General features: G+C 41.7%; 3 protein-coding genes and 1 long non-coding RNA gene across 8 annotated transcripts in view; 1 reads left to right on the top strand and 3 right to left on the bottom strand.

Moving 5' to 3' along the window:
- Window positions 1–25,863, top strand: part of LOC147159660 (uncharacterized) — a 66,239-nt gene that overhangs the window by 11,655 nt on the left and 28,721 nt on the right. For both annotated transcript variants that reach the window (XR_015090541.1, XR_015090540.1), the window contains exons 5-9: window positions 16,435–16,514; window positions 16,589–16,832; window positions 17,439–17,521; window positions 19,207–19,368; window positions 20,616–20,708. This is a non-coding gene — a long non-coding RNA (uncharacterized LOC147159660). The remainder of the gene's footprint in view (window positions 1–16,434; window positions 16,515–16,588; window positions 16,833–17,438; window positions 17,522–19,206; window positions 19,369–20,615; window positions 20,709–25,863) is intronic.
- On the bottom strand, window positions 947–3,685 carry LOC147159665 (alpha-2 adrenergic receptor-like). The gene has a single exon (XM_086059500.1). It carries the CDS (start codon window positions 3,683–3,685, stop codon window positions 2,405–2,407), a length of 1,281 nt encoding a protein of 426 aa, XP_085915626.1. The 3' UTR covers window positions 947–2,404.
- Window positions 6,367–17,515, bottom strand: LOC147159664 (protein Dok-7-like). Of its 4 annotated transcripts, none has more exons than XM_086059798.1 (13): window positions 17,421–17,515; window positions 17,291–17,336; window positions 16,579–16,809; window positions 15,469–15,669; window positions 14,734–14,853; window positions 12,876–12,974; window positions 12,001–12,683; window positions 11,796–11,844; window positions 10,940–11,458; window positions 9,943–10,031; window positions 9,092–9,161; window positions 7,787–7,966; window positions 6,367–7,046 (listed from the first exon to the last, which is right to left on the bottom strand). In XM_086059798.1, exons 1-13 carry the CDS (start codon window positions 17,472–17,474, stop codon window positions 6,910–6,912), a joined length of 2,478 nt encoding a protein of 825 aa, XP_085915924.1. In that variant the 5' UTR covers window positions 17,475–17,515; the 3' UTR covers window positions 6,367–6,909. The 4 variants fall into 4 exon arrangements, with proteins under 4 accessions (XP_085915924.1, XP_085915926.1, XP_085915925.1 ...); XM_086059800.1 differs by having other exon boundaries at window positions 6,368–7,046; window positions 10,940–11,362; XM_086059799.1 differs by having other exon boundaries at window positions 6,370–7,046; window positions 7,793–7,966.
- Window positions 17,978–25,811, bottom strand: hgfac (HGF activator). Its single transcript, XM_086059803.1, has 14 exons — window positions 25,434–25,811; window positions 25,310–25,361; window positions 24,989–25,082; window positions 24,759–24,832; window positions 23,698–23,841; window positions 23,243–23,374; window positions 22,556–22,666; window positions 21,976–22,150; window positions 20,599–20,696; window positions 20,231–20,495; window positions 19,534–19,673; window positions 19,187–19,327; window positions 18,488–18,630; window positions 17,978–18,221 (listed from the first exon to the last, which is right to left on the bottom strand). Exons 1-14 carry the CDS (start codon window positions 25,497–25,499, stop codon window positions 18,048–18,050), a joined length of 1,809 nt encoding a protein of 602 aa, XP_085915929.1. The 5' UTR covers window positions 25,500–25,811; the 3' UTR covers window positions 17,978–18,047.

The following is a 25,863-nucleotide window of genomic DNA, read 5'->3' as shown; positions in this document are numbered from 1 at the left end:
ATTTTTTTTTTAATCTTACTTCTCATTTCATCCAAGGTTAAGATTAATACATTGGGATCAAATAAATAGATAGACACAACAACCCATGAATTTACCATTCTTCAAAATCTTACATTTTGGAAATCTTGAAAATTTCATGCTACTCGTTTTACTGTTTCTTCTGCTATTCAACCGATGAAATTACGTTTTTTGAAATGGTGACAATTTCTTATTCTAACGTCCCTCGTCAGTTCGCAAGGCCACCAACACAAGGTCAGCGCGATTTCATTAATTGTGCAGGACTCAATACAGATGTCACATTCAGGGACATTATGCCTTTCCCACTGCAATGAATCACAGTGTGTCCACAGAAACCCTGCAGCTTGAATTAAACTGAGCTCACGAGGCAGCGATAAATGTGTTCCATTTATGATGGGCATAACAAAAGCTTGACAGAGGTACGTTATGGGAAAGAGACGGTGGGCGACATCTTCATTGTTCCGTGACTGACAGCTTATTCAACAGTTCTTTTTTCTTTTCTTTTTTTTTTTTACATTTAAAAATATCGTTGGCTCACCTTACACTCACATGTAGGAGAAATGAGACAGGGTTCCTGTTAGAATTGTAACACACATACAGCCTGTATCTCATTTGGAACATCGGTTTTGATTTTACACTCAAATATGTACTTCGACGCTAGCGTAGTCAAGAGTTGCTTCCTGTTGTGCTCCTGAAACAAAAATTTGGTTGAATAAATTATGATTTGCAATGCTACAAACTGACTTTTAAGTTTGACTCAACTTTATTTTTGTAACTTTGCAGTTTTATTTTAGCAACTTTATTCTTGTGAAAATAAAACTTTACGACCTCCATTGTTGAATAGGGTTATAATAAAGAAATCACATAACATACCATCATATTCCCTGCAGCACAGATAAGCCTAGCAATGTAGCGTGATCACCTGCAGCCAATGAAGGCCAAGAAGGACGTATCGTTACAAATCATTTGAATCGGATGTGTGTCTTGACCTCCGCCGAACCCTAAGACTGACTCACCGAACCCCTGGGGTTTGATCGAACCCAGGTGAAGAACCACTGAGCTAAGTAGTGATGCTGTGATAATCATCATTTGTAACAGCAGAGTTTTTTGACATGTTGAATGGCACACATACATCCTACAGTACTGCTAGTACACTAGAATTGTTCTCAGCCAACAAATGCTGCATGCCTCCAGTCCACATATCCTTACTAGCTACAGCCAATAACTGGCAGGAAATTGAAGCCGCTTTGGTGTGGAGCCAAGCTTTGACGGAAAATGTACCCGCTTCCTAGATGGCATAAAGAATTTCTTCTACTTTGGAGTGAGGTTAGTTTTGGATTTAAATGTGTATGCATACACCCAGCTCTTGTTGGAGCTTCCATAATTTGAAAACCTTTGGTTCAAAGTGAAAGGTAAAATGAAAAAACTGGATTCTAGCAGAAATTGATTTGAATCCATTTAAAGTGGGAATTGGAAGTGGACATAATACCAAAAATTAATTGATCGATGTATTAATTGCGTCTGAAACAACTGAGGCAATACGGCACACTACTTTGCTGCGTCCAGCAGAAGTGGTGTTGGTCCAACAAGTTTTCCGTCTAAAAAAGCGTCAACAATAAGAAAAGGAGAGCTGTATTCACGTGGGCCTTTGCTATGGTAGCATCATTTTGCTCAGGGCCACTGTCATGGAAAAAGGAGTTCAGAACATTTGGAGAGAGATTCTTTCTTAGTCCTTCCATGTCATCAATCAAGGAACTTCCCAAGTGGGACTCAAAAAAGGTAATCCCTCCAGTCTTGCAAGTACCGAAAGGAAACCACAAGGGAACACAAACTAGAAACAACCAAGAAACCTTCTGCAATATTTTTAATGACTTGTACTGGATGCTTTGAAAGAGCCACCTGAAGTTGTGTATAAGCAGCTGTAGATTGCTGGGTTGAAGACCTGAATTGGAGTAGGCGGACCTTGATCTCGCAAAAGTCCCTAACACACCGTACAGTGTGTTGCTAGAGAAGATCAGGAACCGTTTCTTAAACCTGCAGCATTTTGAGATTTCAGGTTGCCACTCTAAAAGAACATTTTCCACAACCTGCATGTTATGATCTGGAAGACCTGCCTGAAGTTGCGGTTGAAGATGGTGTACATGGCTGCATTGAGGAGCAGAACTTGAAGATGGGGCCTGGGAATAATGTGAACTAGGACTTGAACCTGCAACCTTCTGAGATTTTAGGTTGCCACTCTAGAAGGACTTTTTCTACAAACTTCAAGTTATACTCTGGAAGGCCTTCCTGAAGTTGCGGTTGAAGATGGTGTAGATGGCTGTATTGAGGAGCAGAACTTGATGAAGGGGTCTGGTAAACAGGGTACCTGAGATTTCAGGTTGTCACCCTAAAAGGAATTTTTCCACGACTTGCACATGATCCTTTGAAAGGCACGCCTGAAGTCACGGTTAAAGATGGTATATATAGCTGGGTTGAGTGAGCTGTTGCAGTACCCGATCCAGAAGAAGAACTTAAAAAGGGTGTCCGGAATCTTGCAGGGGTCTCGGCACACGCCGTACAGACTGTAGCTGAAGAAGAACGGGAACCAGCAGACGACAAACACCCCCATGACCACGGCAAGGACGAATGTGAACCTCTTCTCCCGGGCTTGAGTGAGCTTCTTCAGTGCGATGGAGCTCCTCCGTTTCCTCCTGGAGGCAAAAAGATCTATAGATTTGTTGCTGACTCTGGAGATACACGCTGCCTGTTTGGTCAAGGAGCCCCTCCTAGGGTTCCCCCGAGGGGAGTCCGGCTGCTTCCTTCCACCTTTACCCTCCGATGAAGAGCTCTCATCCAGGTCGGCTTCCTCCGTGTGTTGGCCCTGGGTGGCCGTCCGTTGACTGGGGGTGGGCGGACACTCGCAGTGCCCATTCTCTGTTGGAACTTCACCGCCGTCCACCCGCCTCTTCTCCGACATGCTCCTGGTTCTGGTTTTGGCCACTTGGTAAATCCTGACATAGACCAGGATCATGATGAAGCAAGGGGCGAAGAAGGAAGCTATGCTGGAGGAGATGATGTACCAACTGTCATCATTGAGCTCACACTGTGGCTGAGCGCTTCTCTCCTGGTTTCCCTCCGTAGACAACAAGGGCGGTGAGGAAATAAAGGCAGATATGAGCCACACAATTAAGATGATGCACTTAACCCGCTTGGGAGTCCGCTTTAAATTATACTCAACTGCTTGTGTGACTGACCAGTAACGATCCAGGCTTATTGCGCATAGATGCACAATGGAGGACGTGCAGAAAAGAACATCCAACGCCAAATAGATGCCGCACCAAACTTTGCCAAAATACCAGTAGCCCATGAGTTCATTGGCAAGACTGAACGGCATCACCAAAGTGGCCACCAGGATGTCGGCCGTGGCCAGGGAGACCAGGAAGAGGTTTTGGGGGGCTTTCAGTGCCCGGCTTGTCAGCACGGCGATCACCACCAGCACATTGCCGACCACAGTGAACAAGATAAGGAAACTTACGAGGGCGGCGATGCTGGCGACGGTCGCCGATGAGTAGCCATAGGACGAGTTTAGGTGGATGACCGTGTCCAGTCCGGTGCCATTAAGCCAATCCATCCTGGCGTCATAATAATAATTCCCGGTACAATCCGTGTGCACTGAAAGGCAACACATGCAATGTGATGTGTGTGCAGCACGGACGCTCCCTCCCCCGCTTTTTCTCGCATCCCACTGATGCTTCATGTGTCCCGCCCCTCCTCTCCTCTCTTTGACTCTCCTCTTGTCAACTGGCAATCTTTAACACAATTGATCATTGATTTTTACTCATCTAAATGCTGTAAACTCATCGTGTGCTGAAGACAAACATGATCAAGTTAAACTAAGTACATGGATCACATATTTCCTTGAGAAAAGGCTCCCAAACTGTGGGTCGGGGCAGGGCCGTTTCTAGCTTCATGGGGACCCTAGGCAAGATGCTGTTTGGTGGCCCCTAGTTTGCCAAACTACAATGAAGAGATTCCTAACCCTTTAGATGGTCTTCAAAGATACCACAATCTATTACACTTTATAATAGGGCTGGGAATCGATTCAAATTTCAGAGATCAGTTCGATTCGATTCACTTCAATTCAATCGATATTGATTAATTATTGAACATCCATTCTTCTTAACTATGAAGGACATGATAAAAACTCCACAAACATTACATTTCAAATTGAATTTTGCGGATGAAGTAACTGATAAAATAATTTAGTTTATTAATTAAAGTAACACTGTATGTGTTATAATCACTTTAGTGTTACACAAACATTGACATCAGCAAGGATGAGATGAAAATATTTTCATAATTCTAATTCAATAATTGTGAATATAAATTTAAATGTTTCTGAATTGTCTTAAAGTGCGATAAGTTTGGTCTTTCATAAGTGTAAGAAAATACATTTAAATTCATTTGTACAGCACATTTCAAGGAAACCCTAAGATTTATTCATAAAAAAAAAAAGAATTTATGGGAAAATCGATTTGATATCGATTAGATTTTTTTTAAACCCGGCCCTATTTTATGAGTAAAACAGACTACAGTTAAAATTAAACATCTTAAGTTGACAGTCCTCTTTACGTCAATAAATAAAACAGCTTTTGAGTGTTTCGGCAAATGGCAAAGGTTATCAAGCAAATAGACCATGAGTAAAATTACAGTAATATTGCAGTAATACAGAATATTAAAATTAATCTGTTTTTATATGAAAAATTGTGATGTTCAGTGTCTCTTTAAAGCTTGTACCCAATTACAAATGTGTCACTTTTAAGCATACAATATCTTACATATTATACTAGTTGGACTTGGGGCTGGCCAAGGGAAGGTTAACATCTATAAATAAAAGCCAGAGGCTAGCGAGCAGGCTAGCAAAACAAATAAACAAACTTGCTAAAAATAAAACAAGAGTTTTGCCTCCAACTATTCATCACCAACAAGTGCCTTACCTTTCTCCTTTGACCGTTTTTCTCCTTCAGTTTTCTTTTTCCTTCCATTTTCCCGCGCCGCTGAGATAACTTTTTGATGCCATTACAGTGTCTGTTTTGTTTAGTACTCTCGCTAACGGAAAAGGTAGAGATGGGTAGCTGTCAATCATTCTCATACAGTTAGTGACGTAGTAACTGTGTAATCACATTTTATTTTATTTATATCCTATGGGGTTTTTTTTTAAACAGAAAGGGGATGTAATAAACAAATATTAGAGACAGATAAAGACAGGACATTTTAATCGTCCTCAGGTAAGACTACAGAGCTATAGAGAGGACAGAGCTAGGTAGAGACTATAGAGCTTGGGGGCCCTCTGTTGACTTGGGGGCTCTAGGCAGCCGCCTACTTGGCCTATAGGAAGAAACGGCTATGGGTCGGGGTCCTTTGATTCCAATACTCAGTTCTTGTTTATTGGGAATAACAATTAACCTATATTATTTAGAATAATACTACAGCTTTCTTGATATATTTTTTTCTTGTAAAAATCTGATTTTTCAGTTACATTAGTGTAAAAACAAAAAACAAAACAAAATGCAACTTCATCACCAAAACGCAAATGGTATGACTTTCAAGAACTGTGAGTAGCTGGTGCAAAATACTCCCTGATGCTTGTTGCTGTTTCGTTTCCCAAAGTCCATTCTGCTGTCTGGTGTGGGTTTCCTAGACCCCAGTGGGAACCAGCGTATTGATTCTGTCGCCATTTTCGACCCATTATCACGATGGTCAGGAAGTCTGCGGTCATCCCATTCTGCATTTGATAAGCAGCTTGAAAAACAACCATTAAACTTTGCAATTATTTATTTCTGTGTGAGAGCGAGCAAACATTGTAGAAAAGAGGCACGAATGGAAGTTTGTGTCACTCAATGTGCTTTTTCTTATCGTTCTTGAGCTGCGTCTTCAATTTCGCCTGAAATGTTCACGCCTGTTAACTGGCAACACATCGAGAATGGCCGCCTGTTTAGTGCAATTATGTAACCGCCGCCCAGACAACCACAACAACACATTTTACCTGCTGGCCAGAAAGGAGCTGCCAAAAGAAGAGAAGGAATTGTACAAATTGCTTGTAGCTTTGATAGTGTGTGGATGCTGAGAGACAAGTGTTCACTGTTTATTTTTTGTGCAATGCTGAGATGTCAAAATATGCGTAATAAGTGTGATTGCTGAGAAACGAGCAGTCGCACCACTGCTGTTCAGCTACAAGCTGTTTACACTCATAACATTTTTCTCATGATATTATGGATTTCATTCTCACCTCGTGTTAGCCAAAGGTGCTCATGAGTCCAGTAATCAAAGTGAAGAACGTCGGTCAAATGGACTTTATTGGGTTTGGAAAATGCGATTAAAGCCTACAGGCTTTGAGCATTTACGACCAATCAGTTCAGACATACAAAACAACCGCTGATGGCATTTTTAGTTCACTAAACATCATCAGTGTAAAACCAATTGTCTTGTTTTTCTTCTTTTATTTTAAAGTTTTTGCTAGCATAATTTTGTATCCAAATGACATACAGAAGGAAGTGGTGGTGTTGTTAAAAATGATCATTGTTTTATAATACTAAAAATGGCAGCCATATACTCTTATTTCTCCCATACATGCATCTGGACATGCATGGGGGTCACTGTTATACTTAGCAATCTACATCAATCTGAGAATTTATTTACATATATATGTATGTGTATATATATATATATATATAAACTTATATATATATATATATATATATAAACTTTGTATAATTAGTTTCAGTAAAAATTGTTAGCTGGGCACACAGTATTAGGAATAATAGTACAAATACTCAGGACTACAAATTCAGAAAACAACAGTACTTGTACAGTAAATGGAGGCTTTTTGCTGTCATAGGCTGGTCCTTGAAGTTAATGCGGCATCCCCTTCTTTCTCCACTCCAGGGTGTGCAGGCCCTCCTGGCGACCCAGAGCATGCTGGGTACCCACCTTGTGGGCTGTCTCTGTGGCAGTGATGTCAATCTGGGCATATTTGGTTGAGTCCTTCCCTGTTCACACACAGCAGAGATTCTCTTAGTACAGTAAATCATGGTAACTTTAGGGTTTAACCTTACCGGTCCATTTTTAGAGACAGAACACAGAACACCCGATTTGTAAAGTTTAAGGAATGGTCATGTTCTGTGTTTTTGTTGTCTGGATTTTATTTGGTTTTCTCTTACGCTGTGTCTTGTTTTCTTGTGGTTCATGTCTTGTCCTGCATTTTTTTTTGGGTGTGTTTCTGCCTGTGCTCGTCAACTGGTGTGTCTTCCAATCAGCTAACTCAGCCGCTCGTGTCTTGTCTAGGTGCTCCTCGTCTCATCAGTTTGCTTGTCTTTAGTTCCCTGCTTTCTTTCTGTCTTTGGCAGTCAAGTTTTCCCCAAGTCATGGCTTGTTTCCTTTTGTAGTTAATTAATGCCCTGTTTCGGTTCGTTAGTTTGAAACTCATTTTTGGACTTTTTTATTCCTCTTTTTGTTCTTTCAAAATTAAGTAAATTTTTTAGACCTGTCCTGCCTTGCCTCCCTGCTTTTTTGCATTTGGAACCAAACCAGGCAAAACCCTAACAACGATTTTATTTATTTTAATGGGATTACTGGTAAAGGGGCAGTTAGTTTAAAGAACTCATTACTAGTTCCTTGGTGTGGGGTTTTTGGGATTTCAGTGTCTCTGGGGGAGTACAGAAGTCCCTATTTGCGTATTAACTAGTGCATGCTCTCAAAGGGGGTTAAGGGTAGTTTATTCTGGACACACCCTTACTCTGTGCAGGCGCAGGTACTACAGTCCCCCGGGTGCCAGGGTCCTGCAGCTCCAATTCCATGTAGTTGAGCTGCTTCTTGGATGTTGGACTCACTGGAATATTGACGTACGTCACGGCGTCACCGCGATGCCGTTCGGCAAGTGAAGCCTCTGGGGGGTACGCTAACGCTGTGCCTGCAAGAGAAACAGCAAGATGGTTCTTTTTATGAGTTTACAATTCATTCAGGTGTTATCAACAAGGCAAAATGTTCACAGTGGCAGATTATTGTATGCCAGGAATCTAAAAACTACAGCCCACTGTCCTTTAAAAAAATAAATAATAATAATTTACATGGCCCATGTCTCCTAATTATGCACTTTACTTTGGAGTCCTCCTGTAAATGCTCCATCTCTCCACTCATATAAAGAGGCTGCCCTTATTTTAGTGTATTACTTGTTTTTACTTTATTTTGTCACTAAATCACGTTATGTTCAATTGTCTTACAGTATGTCCGATTTTTAGCTGAGATTTTTCTTGGAAGTGCTTCATAAATAAATTGAGTTGCGTTCTTCTAATAAAATTGCACTGGTTTTATATAGAGCTTTTCTGGAATACAAAACTATTTACTCTGTACAGTAACTCAACTCAAAGTACAACCTTTCTATTCATAATGCCTAGATGAATACAAATAATTCAGATACAATTGCAAACTGTGTCTGCTGCTTATCGTTGACTTTTGCATCATCTCTACCCTAGTTTTTGATTCACAAAAACAAAAGATGTATTGTCGTGAAGTGGTGTTCTAACCATGTTACATATGAATTCAAAGGTAGCCATTATCAGCAGCTCTGTAGCAAAAAGCCCACAGGGACACTCTGCAAGGCAATTAGATGCCGGTTGAGCCTTTTGGCGATGTCTAAAAGAAGCCTTGAAATCTAATTGATCCTTGCACAAGCGCTGTGTTCTGTAATGGGCGTCATTACAGCGAACGGCTTGTGCCCACATTGAACATACATCGGCAGAGCGTGGCGAAATGTCAACTGCGTTTGAGGGGAAGGCTGATCTAATGAGAGGCGCTCATCGGAACGTTGAATAAAAGTACTATTATAGTGTATATAAAATAATACAATAGAACCACTGTTCTGGAGCAAATTTACGAATAGGAAATACTAGAAGTAGAAATAATCCGTCTAAAAAAATTTGTGCAATGTGGTTTTCAATCTCAAGTCTCAACCCCAACACTTTGCTGTGCATAAGTAACATGTTAATAGTTAGTAGTATCATCTGCTGCGCTGATACTGTAATGTGGTCATCCTTGCCTTCCGTTTCTTGAAATAACTTTTGTGGACCACAGCTGAGCATCAGTTCGTACTTTCGTTTTTCATCCACCTGCAAGACAAATACAATGAAAAAATGTTTCTAAAATAACGAAAAACTAATTGTTTTTATGAGTATCAAAGGACAGCACACGTAACAGTGTGACTTGAGTGGTTTGCACACATAATTAAAAATATACTGTACTGGTACGACACAATTGCAGCTGCTCACGTAGTGCCAATTCACAACAAAAGTTATAGATTTAATTTTTATGATAATTTTTTTCGAAGTCTGAAGGACAATTTACATTATACAGCATGATAGACAATAGCTGTTTATTGCTGTTATCCATCCATCCATCCATTTACTACTGCTTATCCGGGGTCGGGTCGCGGGGCAGCAGCTTTAGGAGGGAAGCCCAGACTTCCCTCTCCCCAGCCACTTCAACCAGCTCCTCCGGCGGGATCCCAAGGCGTTCGCAGGCCAGCCAAGAGACATAGTCTCTCCAGCGTGTCCTGGGTCGTACCCAAGGCCTCCCGCCGGTGGGCCCGGAACACCTCTCCAGGGAGGCGTCCAGGAGGCACCCGAACCAGATGCCCGAGCCACCTCAATTGGCTCCTCTCAATGTAGAGGAGTAGTGGCTCGACTCTATGTCCCTTTCGGATGACTGAGCTTCTCACCCTATCTCTAAGACACCCTGCAGAGGAAACTCATTTCTGCCGCTTGTATCCGGGATCTTGCTGCTATAATTTTCATTATTATTATTATTATTATAATTATAAGTGATAGAAATTTTGGGTATGTCAGCAGGTGATAGCAGAAAAGTGGATTATGGAGTTTTGTATCGGCCTACCTCTGAGTTTCTCTCTGGTGCTCTGCTCTCCATGATCTCATAAGCAGGATCAGATCTGTGCCGCTCCCCTCTGCCACTGGGCCTTTTGTCTGGCAAGGGGTGGGGGAAAAAATGATCGAAACCTTAATTTTGTGATGCATGATTCCTGAAATGAATAAGTATAATACAAAACAACAGCACACTCTTAGCCTCACACACAATCGTAGGTTTACATCATGAGAGCATGAAGAAACATACCCAAGCTGCATGCAAGATGCAGATTCTTTTAATACTGAATAGTTTTTTTTCAAAAGCAATTAAATGGCAGTTTTTTTGCGTGTGTGTTTTTTTAATCGTTGCATTACTAAAAGAAAAGGTTAAATGTTATTTAAAAATATGTATGTATCCGGGCATTTGTTTCCATATGTAGTGTGTACTAAATGCATAGTATTGAATCACTTAATAAATTTTTCAATTATAAGCTTAGTGTATTTACATTGTTATTCAAGGTAGTTGGCACTTTGTTTATTAAAACAGAGTACCTGCATCAGTGTAGCCAATCAAAAACTTGGAACAAAGAAGAGGGAAGTGAATGTGTAAAATATCTGATCTTTACGTTTCGATACTGTATCTTAAAAGATAATGTGATTTATCGAAATAGTTAATTATCTTTAGCATGTCTTAGACATCAGTCTAGTCACCAACAAAAAATAAAGCAGTTACAGTATCAATCTAATGTTGTATTGGTACAATACCGTAACAGATTGCAATGTGATATGTCACTATCAAAGTCATATAACCACATCAAGTGTAAATAGTGGATCATTTCACAGCTGAACTGTGAACAAATAGAACCGGTGATGCTCTGAAAGGACCTTGTAAGTGGATCCAGAACAAAAGGAAATTGAAAGATAAGACAGGACTGGAGGGAAAAAAGTCCAAGAAAAAAATCCATGGCTCACTTGCGATGAGAGAGCACGAAAAAGTTGCAAGGATACAGATGAAAAGAGGTCCTTACCTTCTTCACTAGTCAATGTCTGACCGTTCATCTCTTCATTTGAACCGTTGGCCTGAAGTGCCTCATGAGAAGATCTTTCTTCTGCGCTTTTCTTTAGGTGCAGCTCAGTTAGGAAGGTTTGCACACTGAAGATTCTGTGGCGCACTTTGGCAGGGGTGCCCCTCTGCGGTGGGCGGCAACGAGCACCACAGCACTTGGAACAGTTTTCGTAAATGACATCAGTTGATGGTGCATGAGAGCCGAATGGTGGTGGGTGTCTGAGGTTTAATGCAGGACTCATGGCTTCATACAAATTATGGCGTTTGGGATTTGATTCCTTGGGTACTCTGGGAAAATGCAGGATCTCGGCTAAAAGGCTTGCTAGTTTCTCCCGGCCTTTTTTGAGAAGTGGTGAACCCTCACTTGTCCTGTCTGACCTGCGAACTGGGACAACAATGCCGCCATTGTTTCTGCATGGTGATTTGTCAACACTTTGATTTGCTGGATGGGAAATATCACTTGGGGAAGCAGAAACCTGTTCTGAGCACAACGGTTCTTGTAATCATGCAGGGGTTCGTGCATGCAAGAGAAAACACATGAGGCGGTGTGCAAAGGTAGCTGTACAGTGAACCCCTGTGTATCCGTGGTTGGGGATTTACAAATTCACCTATTTTCTGTTAAAGTGCTCCATTTGGTAGCATCTTGGTGTCAAGAAAGTGAGTTGCGGAGTTTCATTTAGACCTAACTACTGCTTTGCCACCGTCTTGTGGCATCTAAAGACAATTACAAAGCTTTGGGGTTGTAGGCCAATTACTTGCGGAGTCACTATCCCCAGCGAATAGTGGGGGTTCACTGTTTATCAGATAATTGCACCTACCTGGTAATGCAGGTATTATTGCACCACTTGCAGGGCGGAAGGGCGCCCCCTGTGAAATTATATGAAACATGAGGATTCACAACGATTACTTTGTAGATGAACTGTTGTCAACTGTGAAAACAAATCACAATGGCATTTCCACCGTCTGTGGACTCAAAAATGAAGTATTCAGAAACTCCATGAGAAAACAAAATGGCAACCTCACCTGAAGTCCACCGCATACCGAGCAGATGGTCACGATGGTTTTGATTGTGCAGGACTCGAGGCTGTCACTAGAGGCTGCCCCCCTTGTTTTCCTGTTGTGTAAGCTCACTGATTTGAGATGACCCTCAGAGACCCCCTTTAAAGACTCTGTTACAGGATCAGGAGAGTCCTTAGCTAAACTGGGGTATTCATGTGCCAGACTCCTAGGAGTGTCGTACAGATACCTGAGCGAAGTTGGTACTTTGTACTCGTGTCCTGAAACATTGGGGCAAGAACAAGGGCTAAGATCTTGAGCCAAGTGGGGAGGCAGACAAAAACCCGACCCAAAATCCTCAGTACCGCTAATGTCCAGACTTCCTGTGTATGAGGAAAAACTTCCAGAGTAAGAGAAATCACTACCGGTGGCAATACCGCTGTCTAAGGAGCTCTGGCGACCAATTTCCTGTAGCTGCCTGGGGTCTTTGACTCCTGAAGCATTTCCCCCATCTTGGTTGGCCAACTGCTTTTCTACACTCGCCACTTTGTTGCCTACAACATTGTTGTCTGCGAGGTTGCTTCCGGGTTCGGTCCAAATGGCCAAACGGCTGGAAACGCTACCGTCCGATTGGCTGGTGTCTGAGGTGTCCGAAGAACTGGATATGCTGCGGTCATCGCCTCCAGGGGATGCACAGTACATGGATGACGCTGCAAACAAGACGTTTAAGGGATTTAATCAGCAGCGCATACATTATGCAGCTGTTTAATAACAAAGATAAATCACGAGAGTGAGTGAAGTCAGATTGACGGGCTTAATTTGTATCTTGATGGACAGCATAATCACTGTGGGTGGTGCAAACAATGGAAATGCAAATAATGGTCAGGACTAGTAAAATATACCTGTGCTGTTCCGATTGGAGAGCATGCTCAGTCGCTTCTCAAGTTCCCGCGTCTCATGGTTCAGCCGCTCATCAGAGTTGGTCTGACTGGTGTTTGGATCTGTCAGAGAATGATGACAAGTTGTTAGCTGGTAGGCTACTTTCTTGTATTTGATTTATCAATGGCTATAGTGAATGATCTCAATCAAAACCAAAAGTGCTCTATCCAAGAACGCGTGACGTTCCCAGCGGCCAGTCAGTTAAAGAGAATGAAAATCCTGTGAGACTGCTTAAATATGTAATCTTTTTAGAACCAGCCCAACACACTAAGCGCTGACTGATGACCTCTACTGTAATCAATATTTACATCGATTGCATTCTCACAAACATACACCTAGTCTTTGAGGCTTAAGGCTTTGAGGCCACGTGTGCACGCATGTCCTTGGAGAGGGTCACACGGGGCGTCTGTGCAACACAACATGGTTTATTAATAGTGCTGTAAGCGTTTAGCGCCACTGTGCGACCATGTGACCCTCTCTCGTATATATATTCTTTTTAGTCTGTAACATTCATGTCATTTTAGTTCACGTTTTTATTTTACTTTTGTGTCACATTAAGATACACTTTACCCAGGAGTGCTGTTTTTACCCGGCAAAACACAGTATAATTTAGTACAGAGTGGTTTAGCAGTTTCACTAATTTAATTATATTAATAAAAGGCTGCAAATGGAAACATATTAATATAAAATAATGGATCAAATGGTCTGTACAGTATTTTATTTTGAGTTGAAGGGGGCACTCTCTACCCACCCAGTGAACAATATCGCAGAATGCTGTGGCCATGTACCATCATGGATGCCTCAAGTGATTAGGTGGCTTTGTCTGCTCTGCTTGTGTGAACCCCTCGCTTCTATTTATTCTCCAACCGGAATAGGCTGCACTTAAGCGTACAGATATGGGAAAATTAAGAATATCCACAAGCCCCCGCAGGTGACCCAAACACATTTACTGTGATGTCGGCAAGAACATTGGCTGTTAAAAATCAGGGAGGTGTTAAAAGTGGACAGAATGAGAGCGGCGTTAAATGTGGCGTTAAAACAAAAACAAGTTGAGTTGGAAGACTTTAAACTTGAACATTGTTATGGAAATTCACCAGAGGAGACTGCTACCTGCGATCACCTGGTCTTTAGACTTGGTAAAGCAGCATATGGCAAAGCAGCATATGGCTATGTCCTGTGTAAGGTTTTCCTTTGTACTCTTTGGTCCTACGAATACGAGTAACCATACAGTAGTTTGTCTCGCTTGGTTTCAGTGTAAGAGCAGTAGCTTTCAGTCACACGTCTTCTAGATAAGGCAATATGTATACTGTAAGGTACAGGAAGTAAGCATCCTCAGGTCTGTTGAAGGCTATGTGTATACCCTCAAACTGATCACGAAGGATGTGGTCAAAATTTTAGGTAAAGCGTGGTTTGGTCATTTTCCTTCCATTCATAATTTATTAATTGTAAGTCGATTAGCATCCAGGAGCAGAATATGATGGACCTTGAAATCCCCACTCTAGTTCTCTTTATCATATTCTATCGAACAATCAACTGAATTTGCTGTTCTAACAGTAGTGGTGACTGCAGGCAGTGCTTAAGGCAGCCAATCATAATGCCAATTACGCACGCATGCACGCACACACGCACACACATACACACACAAGAAAACAAAAGCATCTGCCAGTCATAATTTTGTGGCATCAAAGCAGTTCCATCCACTGTGGAATCCCTCTGACTCATTCTGCCGTTGCACTCGAGGAAGAAAGCACACTGAGTTGTGGCTCCTGTGGGATGTGCCTTATGTCTGGTGGCGCGACGTCAAACATCTCCACTACTGACCTGGCAGGACAGGCTGGAGGCCGAAAGGGCCCCTGGTAGGGGAGATACCTCGGACGATGCAGTCGAACAAGAAGCTTATCTGTTCGCTCTCGGAAGACGTAAGCAAGAAAACGCCAGCCCCTGTGAAGTGCAGGTGGGAAACTAAGGGCAGGAATGTATTAAAACTTCAACAGCATTTTGTCAATTTACCTACAAATAAAACATGAAATTGCAGAGTGAAGATATGGAATTTGTTACACATTTGCTGCGATGACAGCCTCAGATTTTTTGGCAATGCTTTCTACAACATTGCAGAGTGCCTCTCTCTGACCTCCCTGTGGCAACAAACCTGCTGCCACTCAAAGAAGGTCCGAATGTTTACCCTGTCCCGGAGACCACCCACCACGTCAAGACATGGCCCTTACGCCTGATGCTTGCCTATGGCATTTTCTATTCAATTTAGGAACGTGTTTATCTTGTATTCATTGTTGTTAATAAAAATAAATATTATAATAAAGTTCAAGTGGTTGGCTCATTCAAAATGGGCCTTTACTTATCACCAAAAACATGCATTGCCAAGACAAATAAAATAGAGCCAGTGAATGACTCATGCCTGTGGGCGTTCTTTTTTCTCAGGACTGAATCATTCCCTGTAAAACATTTATACCAGCAGATGTTCTCCATTGTCCTTAAATCAGAGTGACTAAAGCAACTTTGGCAAAGTTGTTCCTGAGCCGACATGTCCGGTAGACTTACAGTAGCCACACCGCGTTCCTCCCTCAAACACAAATCCGTTTGGTACGGGCCCATAACGGCGTAGGTCCGGGAGGTTCCAGTGGCCCACGACGACGGGGGATGCGTCTCTGACGAGAGCCAGCAAATTGTTGCACAAATGAAGGGTTGCAGGTCCGCTCTCTAACTTTGTTCCTGCCAAGACTCCGACACTGAACCTGTGAACTGGCCCCAACATAAACAAAATAAAATTAATTGAAATTGCATCAAAAGCCCGATCCAACTCAAATTGTCATCCAGTGCATGTAGTATTATGTACAGTTCCACTAGAATTGTGTGTGATTTCTGTGTTGGACTATTGTTGGACAGACTGCATGCACTTTTTATGACATTAATTGCACAATAACTTCAGCATGGAATGAACATCCTTCTCCATTAGTGTGCTTGTTGTTACTGTGAATATGAGGAAATGTCAACCTCTTAAAACCTTGGCACATTCACAGACAGGCAAGTGACATTTCTGCTGGCCATGACATAGCCCACTCAGTGGCATTATGCGGTCAACTGCACACACAAAAGACTGGAAGGTCCCCGAATGTAACCATTAGTACCCGCCTTAACATTCAGCTGGACCGCCGCCACCAGCTGCTATTAGTGGCGCCTATGAGTTTCTTACTTATGTAACATATAGTGTTCCTATATAGCACACAGGGCAAACACAGCTTTTAGACTCTACATAAATACCTTGATTCACCTTGATTCCGTATTGTATCCTGAATTGATGTAGGCATTTTTCAAACTTTATCAAATTAACACCTAAAACTTGCTGTACTGGGGTTGCAACAATTACACTCTTGTCATTTTGCAAACCTTACCTAGAAAGATCTGATCTTACAACATATCAGCAGGTGTGCTCTTGTCAACAGCTCAATTTGATCATGACTGATGAGTAAGTGACGTCTTGTTTATGCTTAAAACCCGATCTACCAGGGTTAGACTAATCAACATTTACATCCTGGATGACTCCTAAAGGTGACCCAGAAAGGGCTGACCCTATGACCAATAAGCAGGTGAGTTAATGTGAACTCAATAGTCTCAATCTAAAGAGGTCCTCATCACAGTGACTCCTCTCACCTTCTCCAAGGCTGTAGCGCAGACGGACTTCCCACGCCTGCAGAGTCTCCTTGCTGTCAAAGCCCAGCAGAACCGCCTGGGTCAGGCAGAGAATGGCTAGCGAGAACAACGCGCCCTCGCACCACCGTCCGCTTTCCAGGCCGCAGATCTCCTCCAGAGTGACGCTAGCCCGCTCTTTGTTCCCGTCGACTTTGTCTGACTTGTCTTTAAAAACCAGCAACACAAGGCAATCTGGAGGCGTCAAAGCGGTCCGTGTAAGTATGTGGAGCATGCAGTCACAATCAATGTCAATTTACAACTAACGCTGACAGCTGCAATAACATGGGCATGAAAGAGCGGACCAGAGCCAGGTTGCATTTTTCTGGAGAACAAAATCGCCCACAATGTGGAACCAACACGTACAAAATCCAACTAATCGGATAACAATAATGGACACTCCAAACTAGCAAGTTTGAATTTTAAGAAGAAAAAGGAGTCATAATTGTATTTTTGTGACAAAAAAAAGGAACATTATAAATGACTGCATTTTTTATGAGAATAGTCGTCATTTCCAAGATAAGTCATATTGTGAGAAAAATTCGAGAACTGATTCGATTAGAATTAAGTAGTAGGAAGCAGTTAGCCATTTTACAAGAATAAAATCCAAGAACATTGACGAAGTTTGATCATAAAAAGATTTAGAACACTGTCACGTTCACAATTTGTTTTTTACCTGCAACAGGCGACGGCTTGCGAAGAACGATCCACCTAGTTTTCCACTGTGAAAGACAAAAAAACGTCAGACTTGTTTCATTAAAAATCAGTACCAACTTTCAACCCCGGGAATCCAAATAAAGCTTTACCTTTTTCCCCTCTTTTAGTCTGGCGTATCCCTCCACGACAACCGAATCGGTCATCTTCAGTCATGGTTCCTGACAGCTGCACAGTTGGCTGCCCCAATGAGGTGGGTCACTTTCAAAATAGCTGCAGCGCCCTCGCTCGCTCGCTAAGCCACCCCCACCCTCACCCCAAAGTCCCAGCCTTTGAAAACAACAACAAAAAGAGCAGCATGGAAAATGGCATGACCACCCGAAGAAACGCATACTTCGCATGCCAGTGCATCGTAAAAGCTTGAACACAATTAGCCAAACACTCAGCTTGCTGTGTGCAATTTAAGAACTATTTTGAGTTGGGATTTCTAAAATGTAAAATTTTAATGGACTTTTATGAGATATATGTTATCGAAAGGGAATAATGTAGTATGATGACAATAAAAGTTTTACAAGAATAAATGTGTATTTTTATGATGAAGTCATGATATATTGTAAGAATAAAATGGTCATTTTAAAAGCGATGTGGTAAGTGCTTAATCATCATTCATTTCGAAAAGTATTTATTCAGTCTTTTATTGTTTTCACAGTTGGAGAAAGGTCATCGACAATCAACAGCAAAATAAAACAAAAAATATTAAACTATTCACAAATCTCCTTTCACATCTTCTTGGCTTTCCGTCTGATCACAGAATTGATCCAGTCCATGTAGTTGGCCACTTTAGTGTAAACGCCCGGCTTTCCTGAGCGGCCGCAGCCCTCACCCCAGCTGATGATCCCATACAGGAAGTTGACGTCGTCCTTCGCACAGGCTAGCGGGCCCCCAGAATCCCCCTGACCAAAAGTGCATGCCATAGCTGCATTAGCGACGGCAATAGCGTACCCAAAGTGAGCAATCCTTTTGGCACATTGCTTTGTAATACAATACACTAAATAACTAATAAATGACTAATCTCACGCTAATTGCTAATCTAATGTGAATTGCTGATCTAGCGCTATTTGGTAAACTAACCCTTAAACAAAAACTAAAAGTCATGAGGTCATTGACTAAAGAAAACGTCTCTTGATTTTTGCTAGCTTTACAGATATCACCTTCTTACCTGGCAGGCGTCCACACAGCCGTTGAGGCCAGCACAAATCATGTCTGCGGTGACGTGGTTGCCGTACACCTCTGCCCTCCTGCAGGTGTCAAGGCTGATCAGCCTCACTCCTGTCTCCTGCAGGCTGGAATAACCGTCTGCTTCTGTAAAAAAAAAAAAAAAACACATCAGACTTCAGTAATCCCCAGCTATATGGTTCACCTATTGTATCCTTAACGATCGTTCAAGGCTCACTTCACGGTACACCAACAGCACCATGTCAGGCAATGGATTCTAGAGTCTAGAATAAATATGGGGATTCTCAAGTTTTCGAACGACCATGCTAATTTAAGTTAACTTGTCTATAGCTTTTTGCATTACATCTTAGCCTAAAGCTAGTGGACCTTATGAAATTGAATGGTTCGGTTGAACGTTTTGGTGTTTAATATACAACATTTATTTATCTTGGTTTATGGGTCAGTTTTAAACTTAAAAATTCAACTGGGAGTGAAGCAAGCACATTGCGACTCTTATTTGCCCACGCGATTTAGTGAGAACAGGTGTGAAGGAATACCTTAAAAGTTGTGGTGTTTTGTGTTCACATATGTTTACAATGTGTAAACAGTGTGTTATAAAAACTTTGTGTTTCAAAGTGTGACGGAGGGTTTTTTAAGGATTCAACTATTTACAAATACAGTACGTTTGTATGATCTCACTCACTCTCATGCATGTATCCCCAGCCACTGATGGCGCAGCAGTAGTTGTCCGGGAAGGCCACGCCTTTTTCGGGAAGACAAATGGGCCTGATGAACGGCGTCCGCCTCACACATCGGCCGTCTTGCTTCTTCAGTTTGATGAGAACTGGCCCATTTGGGAGGTCAAGAAAAGAAAAGAAACAAACGGTAAACCTTTTTTTGGTTTGTTTTATGAGGGGAGTGGGCGCGCAGGGACGCAGCTGCTAAGTGACGCACAGCTGTGCACGCATGCATGAGGTCACTTAGTTTGTGTGATTCATCAGTGTCTGTGTGTGTGTGTGTGTGGGGGTGTGTGTGTATGTGTGTGATTACCGATGTCATGGAGCGTCGGGTTGAACACGGAGAACTGTTTAGGAAAGATGTACTTGTCCACTCCAAAGGTGCGTGTGTCGGGACCGCTGACGTTGAAGTGGTGCTGGCCGAGCACCACGCGAAGCTGTGACCTCAGGGGACTGACGTAGTCACCAAAAATCACAAAATACAAATAATTTGTTTTATTATAAAGAAGCATACTTGTAAAATTGATATCTCTCCTTGCCCACATACAATGTCATGCATTTTCCAATGTTTTTTCTGAAGTTAACTCAAGCAGCAGCATATCTAAAGCTTACACACACACCACAAATTTTGGCTCGTAACATAAAGCAAAAAAAATTGACCCAGCAACTGCATCCAACTTGACTCTGGCCAGATACCATGATACGTTTATGAAATATGTTTGTTTTAGACAGGATTATACTTATATTGTACTCAGACTTATTATGTTATAGGGGGCTTAGGGTTAATAGCCTAAAGCTCTCATTCAGTGCCATTGACGGCTATACACGCCAAAGATCCATTTTAACTGGGCTGGCAGTGAATGATTTAAACACTATGAGCTCTGAATGCCCTGGCCGAATGATATTGACATGGCAATACAGAGGCTGAAATCTGATTGGTCACAAATATCTAACAGTCGCATCCCTGACTTCCCACCAATGACTAACTTGTTTTGCGAAATGAGACATACTTGCGGAAAAAGCAGTGCGCCGCCGAGAGGACCCAGCAAGAGGCGATCAAGGTTCCAGCGCAGAAATCAGACTGTCCGATATAAACGGCCGCCATCCAGGGGTGGCTTCCCGGTAGAGCCGAGTTTCCGCCCATGATCCTTCCTCTGGCGACGGACACCCGCTTCTTGTGCTTTGTCCCGCAAACCGGCTTCTTTGCTGGCACAGAGCGGTCCGAGTCGTCCAATTGGGGTAGCGTGTTGAACATGTTCATCCTACGGGAAGACGCTATGCAAAGAAATTAATTAGTTAATGCTACACTGTTCATTTTCATCATCATTTTGTATTATTTTTTTTCCATGACCATATTTCCCTCAGCATGTATACTCACACACTGCCATTTTGCAGGAGGGCACTGCGCAGTACTCCCAGGAGATGGCACTCTTGCTCAGAGTGTAGCACCATGGCATCTTGTCTCCATCAGGATTCCTGCACACACAGGCATGTTCTGACTCAATTTATCTGTTTTGGACTAAAACTATTCATTTGTCAGAATTTCTTTTAAAATATTTTGTGGGATTTTTTTCCTTGACACTATGGAAAAAAAAAGATATAGTAAAAGTATAAAAATATTTTACTATTATATTTTTTCACTATCGGTAAATATTCCAAATACATTGTAATTTAATAATTTTTTTCTGGTCATTCCCACCAGTCGGTTTGTGAAATATCCTGCCTTGACTCCAATAGCACGGGAATAATTGTTTTTTTACGAGTAATTGATGCCCCACCCCCGCAATTTTTTTTTATAAATGCAATGTTTATGTATTAAGAGTTGAAATGATATACAGTATGGATCCCCAAATTATGATCAAACAATGATTTGATTTTGGGAAAAAAATACACTAAAATTGCTCATGTGTATATGCACATGCGACCAAAACTTTGCCGCTTCCGACATGCCAAGCTAAACTTAATATATAACTAAATCTCCATGATATACAAAACTTGTCTCTCATTCTAAATGTACTTCCTTGACACCAATTCATATTCAGACAAGACACAGCTTTGGTGGCATCTCGTGGCATCTTGGGGTGCACCAAAAACAGGAGAACATGTAAATAGTGAACCGTGAATATGCGGAGAATTACTGCATACCAACTCACTCAACTTTATTTCTAGAGCAGCTCTACTAATGTGCTTTATGTTAAAAAGATTAAACATGAAGCACAATAGGCCATAATACTATGATAATAAATAATTAAAATATTTATTTCTACACACAAACTCTTGCAGCGCCTCCCTTTTGTCTTGGACCTGCCACATCTTTGTTGGCCACCTATTGCGAGTTATTATACATAATTCCTTTCAAGGTTTTCTCTCAAGGCGCGGTAGAACTTATGCATATATGTATTGCATATCGTCAGATGTTTTGTGCATTACTCATAGGTATGTATGTATTATACTTCATTTATATTTCATTATAAATCACTCTCAATACAATACAGTAAATTAATACACCTCCCACACTGTACAGATATTACTGTAGCATAATCATATATAATAGTCTCTTGACGGCTGAGATGGCTCCAGGCTCCAGTATGTCAACGATGAGGATAAGTGGTTCAAAGAATGAATAAATGAATGAGTGAATAATACTTATCAACAGCATATTACTCTTCTGTTATTTTCTTAAACATAGACATAAGCCATAAACATAGACAGCCAATTAGCAGAGAGGCACTGCATTTGCACACAACATACACACCTGCAGTATGCATGCTCCCCGAGACCCCTGAGGGGCGCGGCAACCACCGTGCCTACATGGAGCTCGTCGTACAGCAGATCCGAGTTCCACGGCAGACAGCGGGCACCAGACGCCGTTGTGGACACCACGCCTCGGTAGCTCGTGCCCCGACTGTTGTAGCAATCGCTTTCTGGCTCTGGAGAAACAAAAGACGTTTTTTTTCAATATTTTTACTCCAATTTGAAAACAAGCAAGTCAAATGTGACACCAGCATGCGGATGTGGGCTTAACACTGGCATTGCCGTTATCGAGTGCCTCGTTGTATCAGCATAGACGTCAACAGATACTTATATTATTTGGTTTCTCAAAACATGTAGTCGTGTATGCATAAGAAACATCCTAAGGTCGCATCGATTTTTCCAGGTATTAGCAATGGCATTTGATTGATATTTGAACGAGGCTTGATTTCAGCAAATCGAGCGCACACATCCAAAGAGTTTGAGAGCAGAGCGAAGGGTTTGGAGGGACAGTAGAAGAGCGCTGGAAATGGAGCCGAAGGAAAGGATGATGAAGAGTCAATGTCATATTTGTTTATACTCACTGAAGCTACAGTGCGGTCCACCGTAGCCGTGTCGGCAGTTACACACCTCCTTGCCGGTGGCTGTGATCATCCGACATGTTCCATCATTCTGACACGGGTTGGAGCGGCACTCTGGATGCATAAAACGTGTGATGTCAGGCCATGCTTTACTGGGTTGCATACCGTAGTCATTTTTCATAGAGGATAAAGAATATATGCATGTGAGTATCGTTATGTCAAAATTCAATGGTAGCATTAGCATTTCAATGGCAGTTTCCATTTATTTTAGCATTAAGTGAATTTGAGGCAACATAGTTTTAATTATCTTTGCTTTGTGTTTACAGTTGATCATTTGGATGGTTGTCCATGAAATATGGCGGCGAGTGCCTATTCAATGATGCTTTGAGCTTTAATCAGTGTCCGTTTTCTCCCATGATAAAGATCAGATTTACTTGAGGAAGCCTGAAAGCTCTGCGGTTTCACTCCTTTCTGTAAATACTCATGAACCCAATGGACCTGTGGGTGTGTTCAAAAATACCATTCCTTAGTCACCGTGAGTCATATAATCTGTCTTTTCTTCCATCATGATCAAAGGAAGGGTGTGGGGCCCGTATAATATCTTGGCCAGGAGCTGAGTATATTTAAGATGTGCTACCGTAGGTGTCGGTAACTAAAGCAAATAAGACAGCCGTGTCGCGTGAGTCTTACTCGTATAGCGGGCTCGTTGGCACTCGATTTTGCCACCAACACACGTGCACTGTTCCACGTTGCGGAGGTGAATACGGCCCCAAGACTCGCCGGCATCATAATGGCGCAGGTGTATGGTTTCGTAGCACTGTTCTAAAAACACAGCAGATGCAAACAAAGGTGAATGAAACAAAAGAAACCTGACTGTGCAGTTTTGGACTCCTTTCCATTCCATAGTGTATTTTCTATTTCTTACAGAGCGATAATTCACTGTAGTTTATGCAGTTTTTTCCCATTTATGATTTGTATTTTCTATTTAATGCAGAGCTCTGTTTTAATAAACATTCAGTCCTACATTTGACATTTGAACACAAGCAGTCAGCACTTCGATTTATCTACGTTGATGCGCCTTTTGACTATTAAGCCGCTAAAGAACAGTCAATAAGAAATTGTATTCTCACATGTGGCATACTCACTGCGCTCGCACAGTTTTCCAGAAAAGCCATCAGGACAGGAGCACTCGAACGCGAGCTCCCGTGTGAAGAGCGTGCAGATGCCACCGTTTTGACACGGCTTCACCTGACACGGATTGGTGATCCTTCGCGACACGTTGACAGAGACTGAAGAAAAAAAGCAAAGTGACTAAGAAAATATTCAAATATGTACTAGTATATAAACACTAGTGCACATTGTGTATTTTTACATTAGAACAAAATCTCACGGAACACCAGCAATCGTTCCTTGCCATCTTGATTCCGTTTTCGCGGTCTCACTATGTTAGATTTTTCTTTAATCGTACCAATCTAATTTTAGGTCACTGATTTTTTATTTATTTTTTCTGTATTGCAGGGTTTTGATGTGATCATTTTTCCTCATGGATTAATGTCAGTGCAGATTTACATAGTAATAAGTGTCAGCAGAGAAAAGGAACATAAACATTTTCATTTGATGATGAAGTTCCAAATATTTGGAATCATTTCACACTTCAAAAAAGATTCAGTGCAATATGTCTACTACAAAACAGAATTGGCTTACACAACTGCACGTCTATAGTAAAGTAAACATTCATTTAAACTAGGGGTGTCGGGCGATTACAAATTTTAATCGTAATTCATCGCATTGCTTCAATAGTTAACTCACGATTAATTGCAAATTTTATGTGTGCTCTAAATGTACAATACAATATTTTTTCAACGTTTTCATACATTTAACATAAAAGTGGGAAAAAAATGTTAAACAAATAGAAAAATGACTGTGTCTTTTAGTTATTGATACAGTAATTTCATAATTCATAAAATTGAGTTAAAATTAAAAAGATGTACTGTACTGTAAAAAACGAGTATGATATTGATTTGCATTGAGGCCATTTTTCTGTTAATAGATGGCATAATTGCATTTGTAAGACGGTGCCAGCTCAGTTCATTTTTATTTTCATATTAAGAGCTATTTAATCTTTAACATGAAGTAACTTGTGAAATGATGCACATTTTTAAAATTGTAAAACTTAGCATACTGTACTGTATAAACTCATGCTAACCATTGGGCTGTCTTCGTTCAGGCAAACAGAAGCCCCACTTTCGGTCCCGGTCGAAATTAGATGTAAGAGAGCACCTGTGAGAAGACAAAAGAAACCATACAGCACTCTTTGGAATAATTTCCATCAGAAGTTTGTAATTTGTATTTATTACAAAGCAGGAATTCACATTTCGGGCTTAACCATTACAGCGTACTTGACTATTTTCCTGTTCCTCCGCCTTGAGGACTTACCACGGTCTCGAGGCGATGACGGTGATGCAGTGGTGATGAATTCTTCCGCCCTGGCGAAATGGAAGTGCACATACCTTGCCAGCTGTGGTGACAACTGTTCATAGAAGGAAACAAAAATTTTAACATTTGACTCTCAGCATTCTCACAATAAATTGTATATTTGTGGATACTTATGAGGGCTTGAAACATTCAGCATTTGCACAAAATTGTGACAATACAGTAGTGTGTGAACGCTTGACTCTGAGCATTCTCACAATTGTCAAGAACAAAAGTGTGAATGCTTGTCTTTCAGCTCTGAAGTTCATGACCGTGTAGTGTTACCTTTTAGACTCTTTGTATGTGGCTCTTTTGAGATAACGGTCTCGTGCGCAGGCTGAAAAAAAGTGTGCACTTTGTCACAGAAACATTCATGTTGATCTATTTGTTTAATGTGCATTCTACTTACCCCCTGTATGCTGAGAACAAATGGAAGAAAAAGCAAGAGCCCATATGTCATGGTGGAAGTATGCATCGATGTGCCGCGGTAAGAAAAACAAAAGCTGCCTTCACGTCATGTGTGAAAGTTTGAAGCGTCTCGCCGCGCTTTTACGCGCAAGTATTTTCCTGTCCCATATTGAGTAAAGCCCTTGCGTCATTGGGCTTGTCCATGTTGTGGCATATTCCGCCACCTCCCGCCCGGTGCTTCCCCCACGGACGCGCCGCACACTCTGCCTTGCCTCAACGCTGACAAGCCCCCTCACAGACCTGCATGGAGGTGGGCGTGGGTGCTCTCTCAGTCCGGAAGTGCAGCCTTTCTCAGCTTGTTGCTGATGCATCAGTTGATAGCAAGACATAGTTTGGATGTTTGAAAAGGAATGGAATGCCCGTGTATGGGA

This window comes from Leptonotus elevatus, chromosome 17 (assembly GCF_054856555.1).
Source record: "Leptonotus elevatus isolate MCC_2025b chromosome 17, RoL_Lele_1.0, whole genome shotgun sequence".
NCBI classification, from domain to species: Eukaryota; Metazoa; Chordata; class Actinopteri; order Syngnathiformes; family Syngnathidae; genus Leptonotus; species Leptonotus elevatus.
Note: the sequence above shows the minus strand (reverse complement) of the source record. Positions and strands in the feature narration are given on the sequence as shown.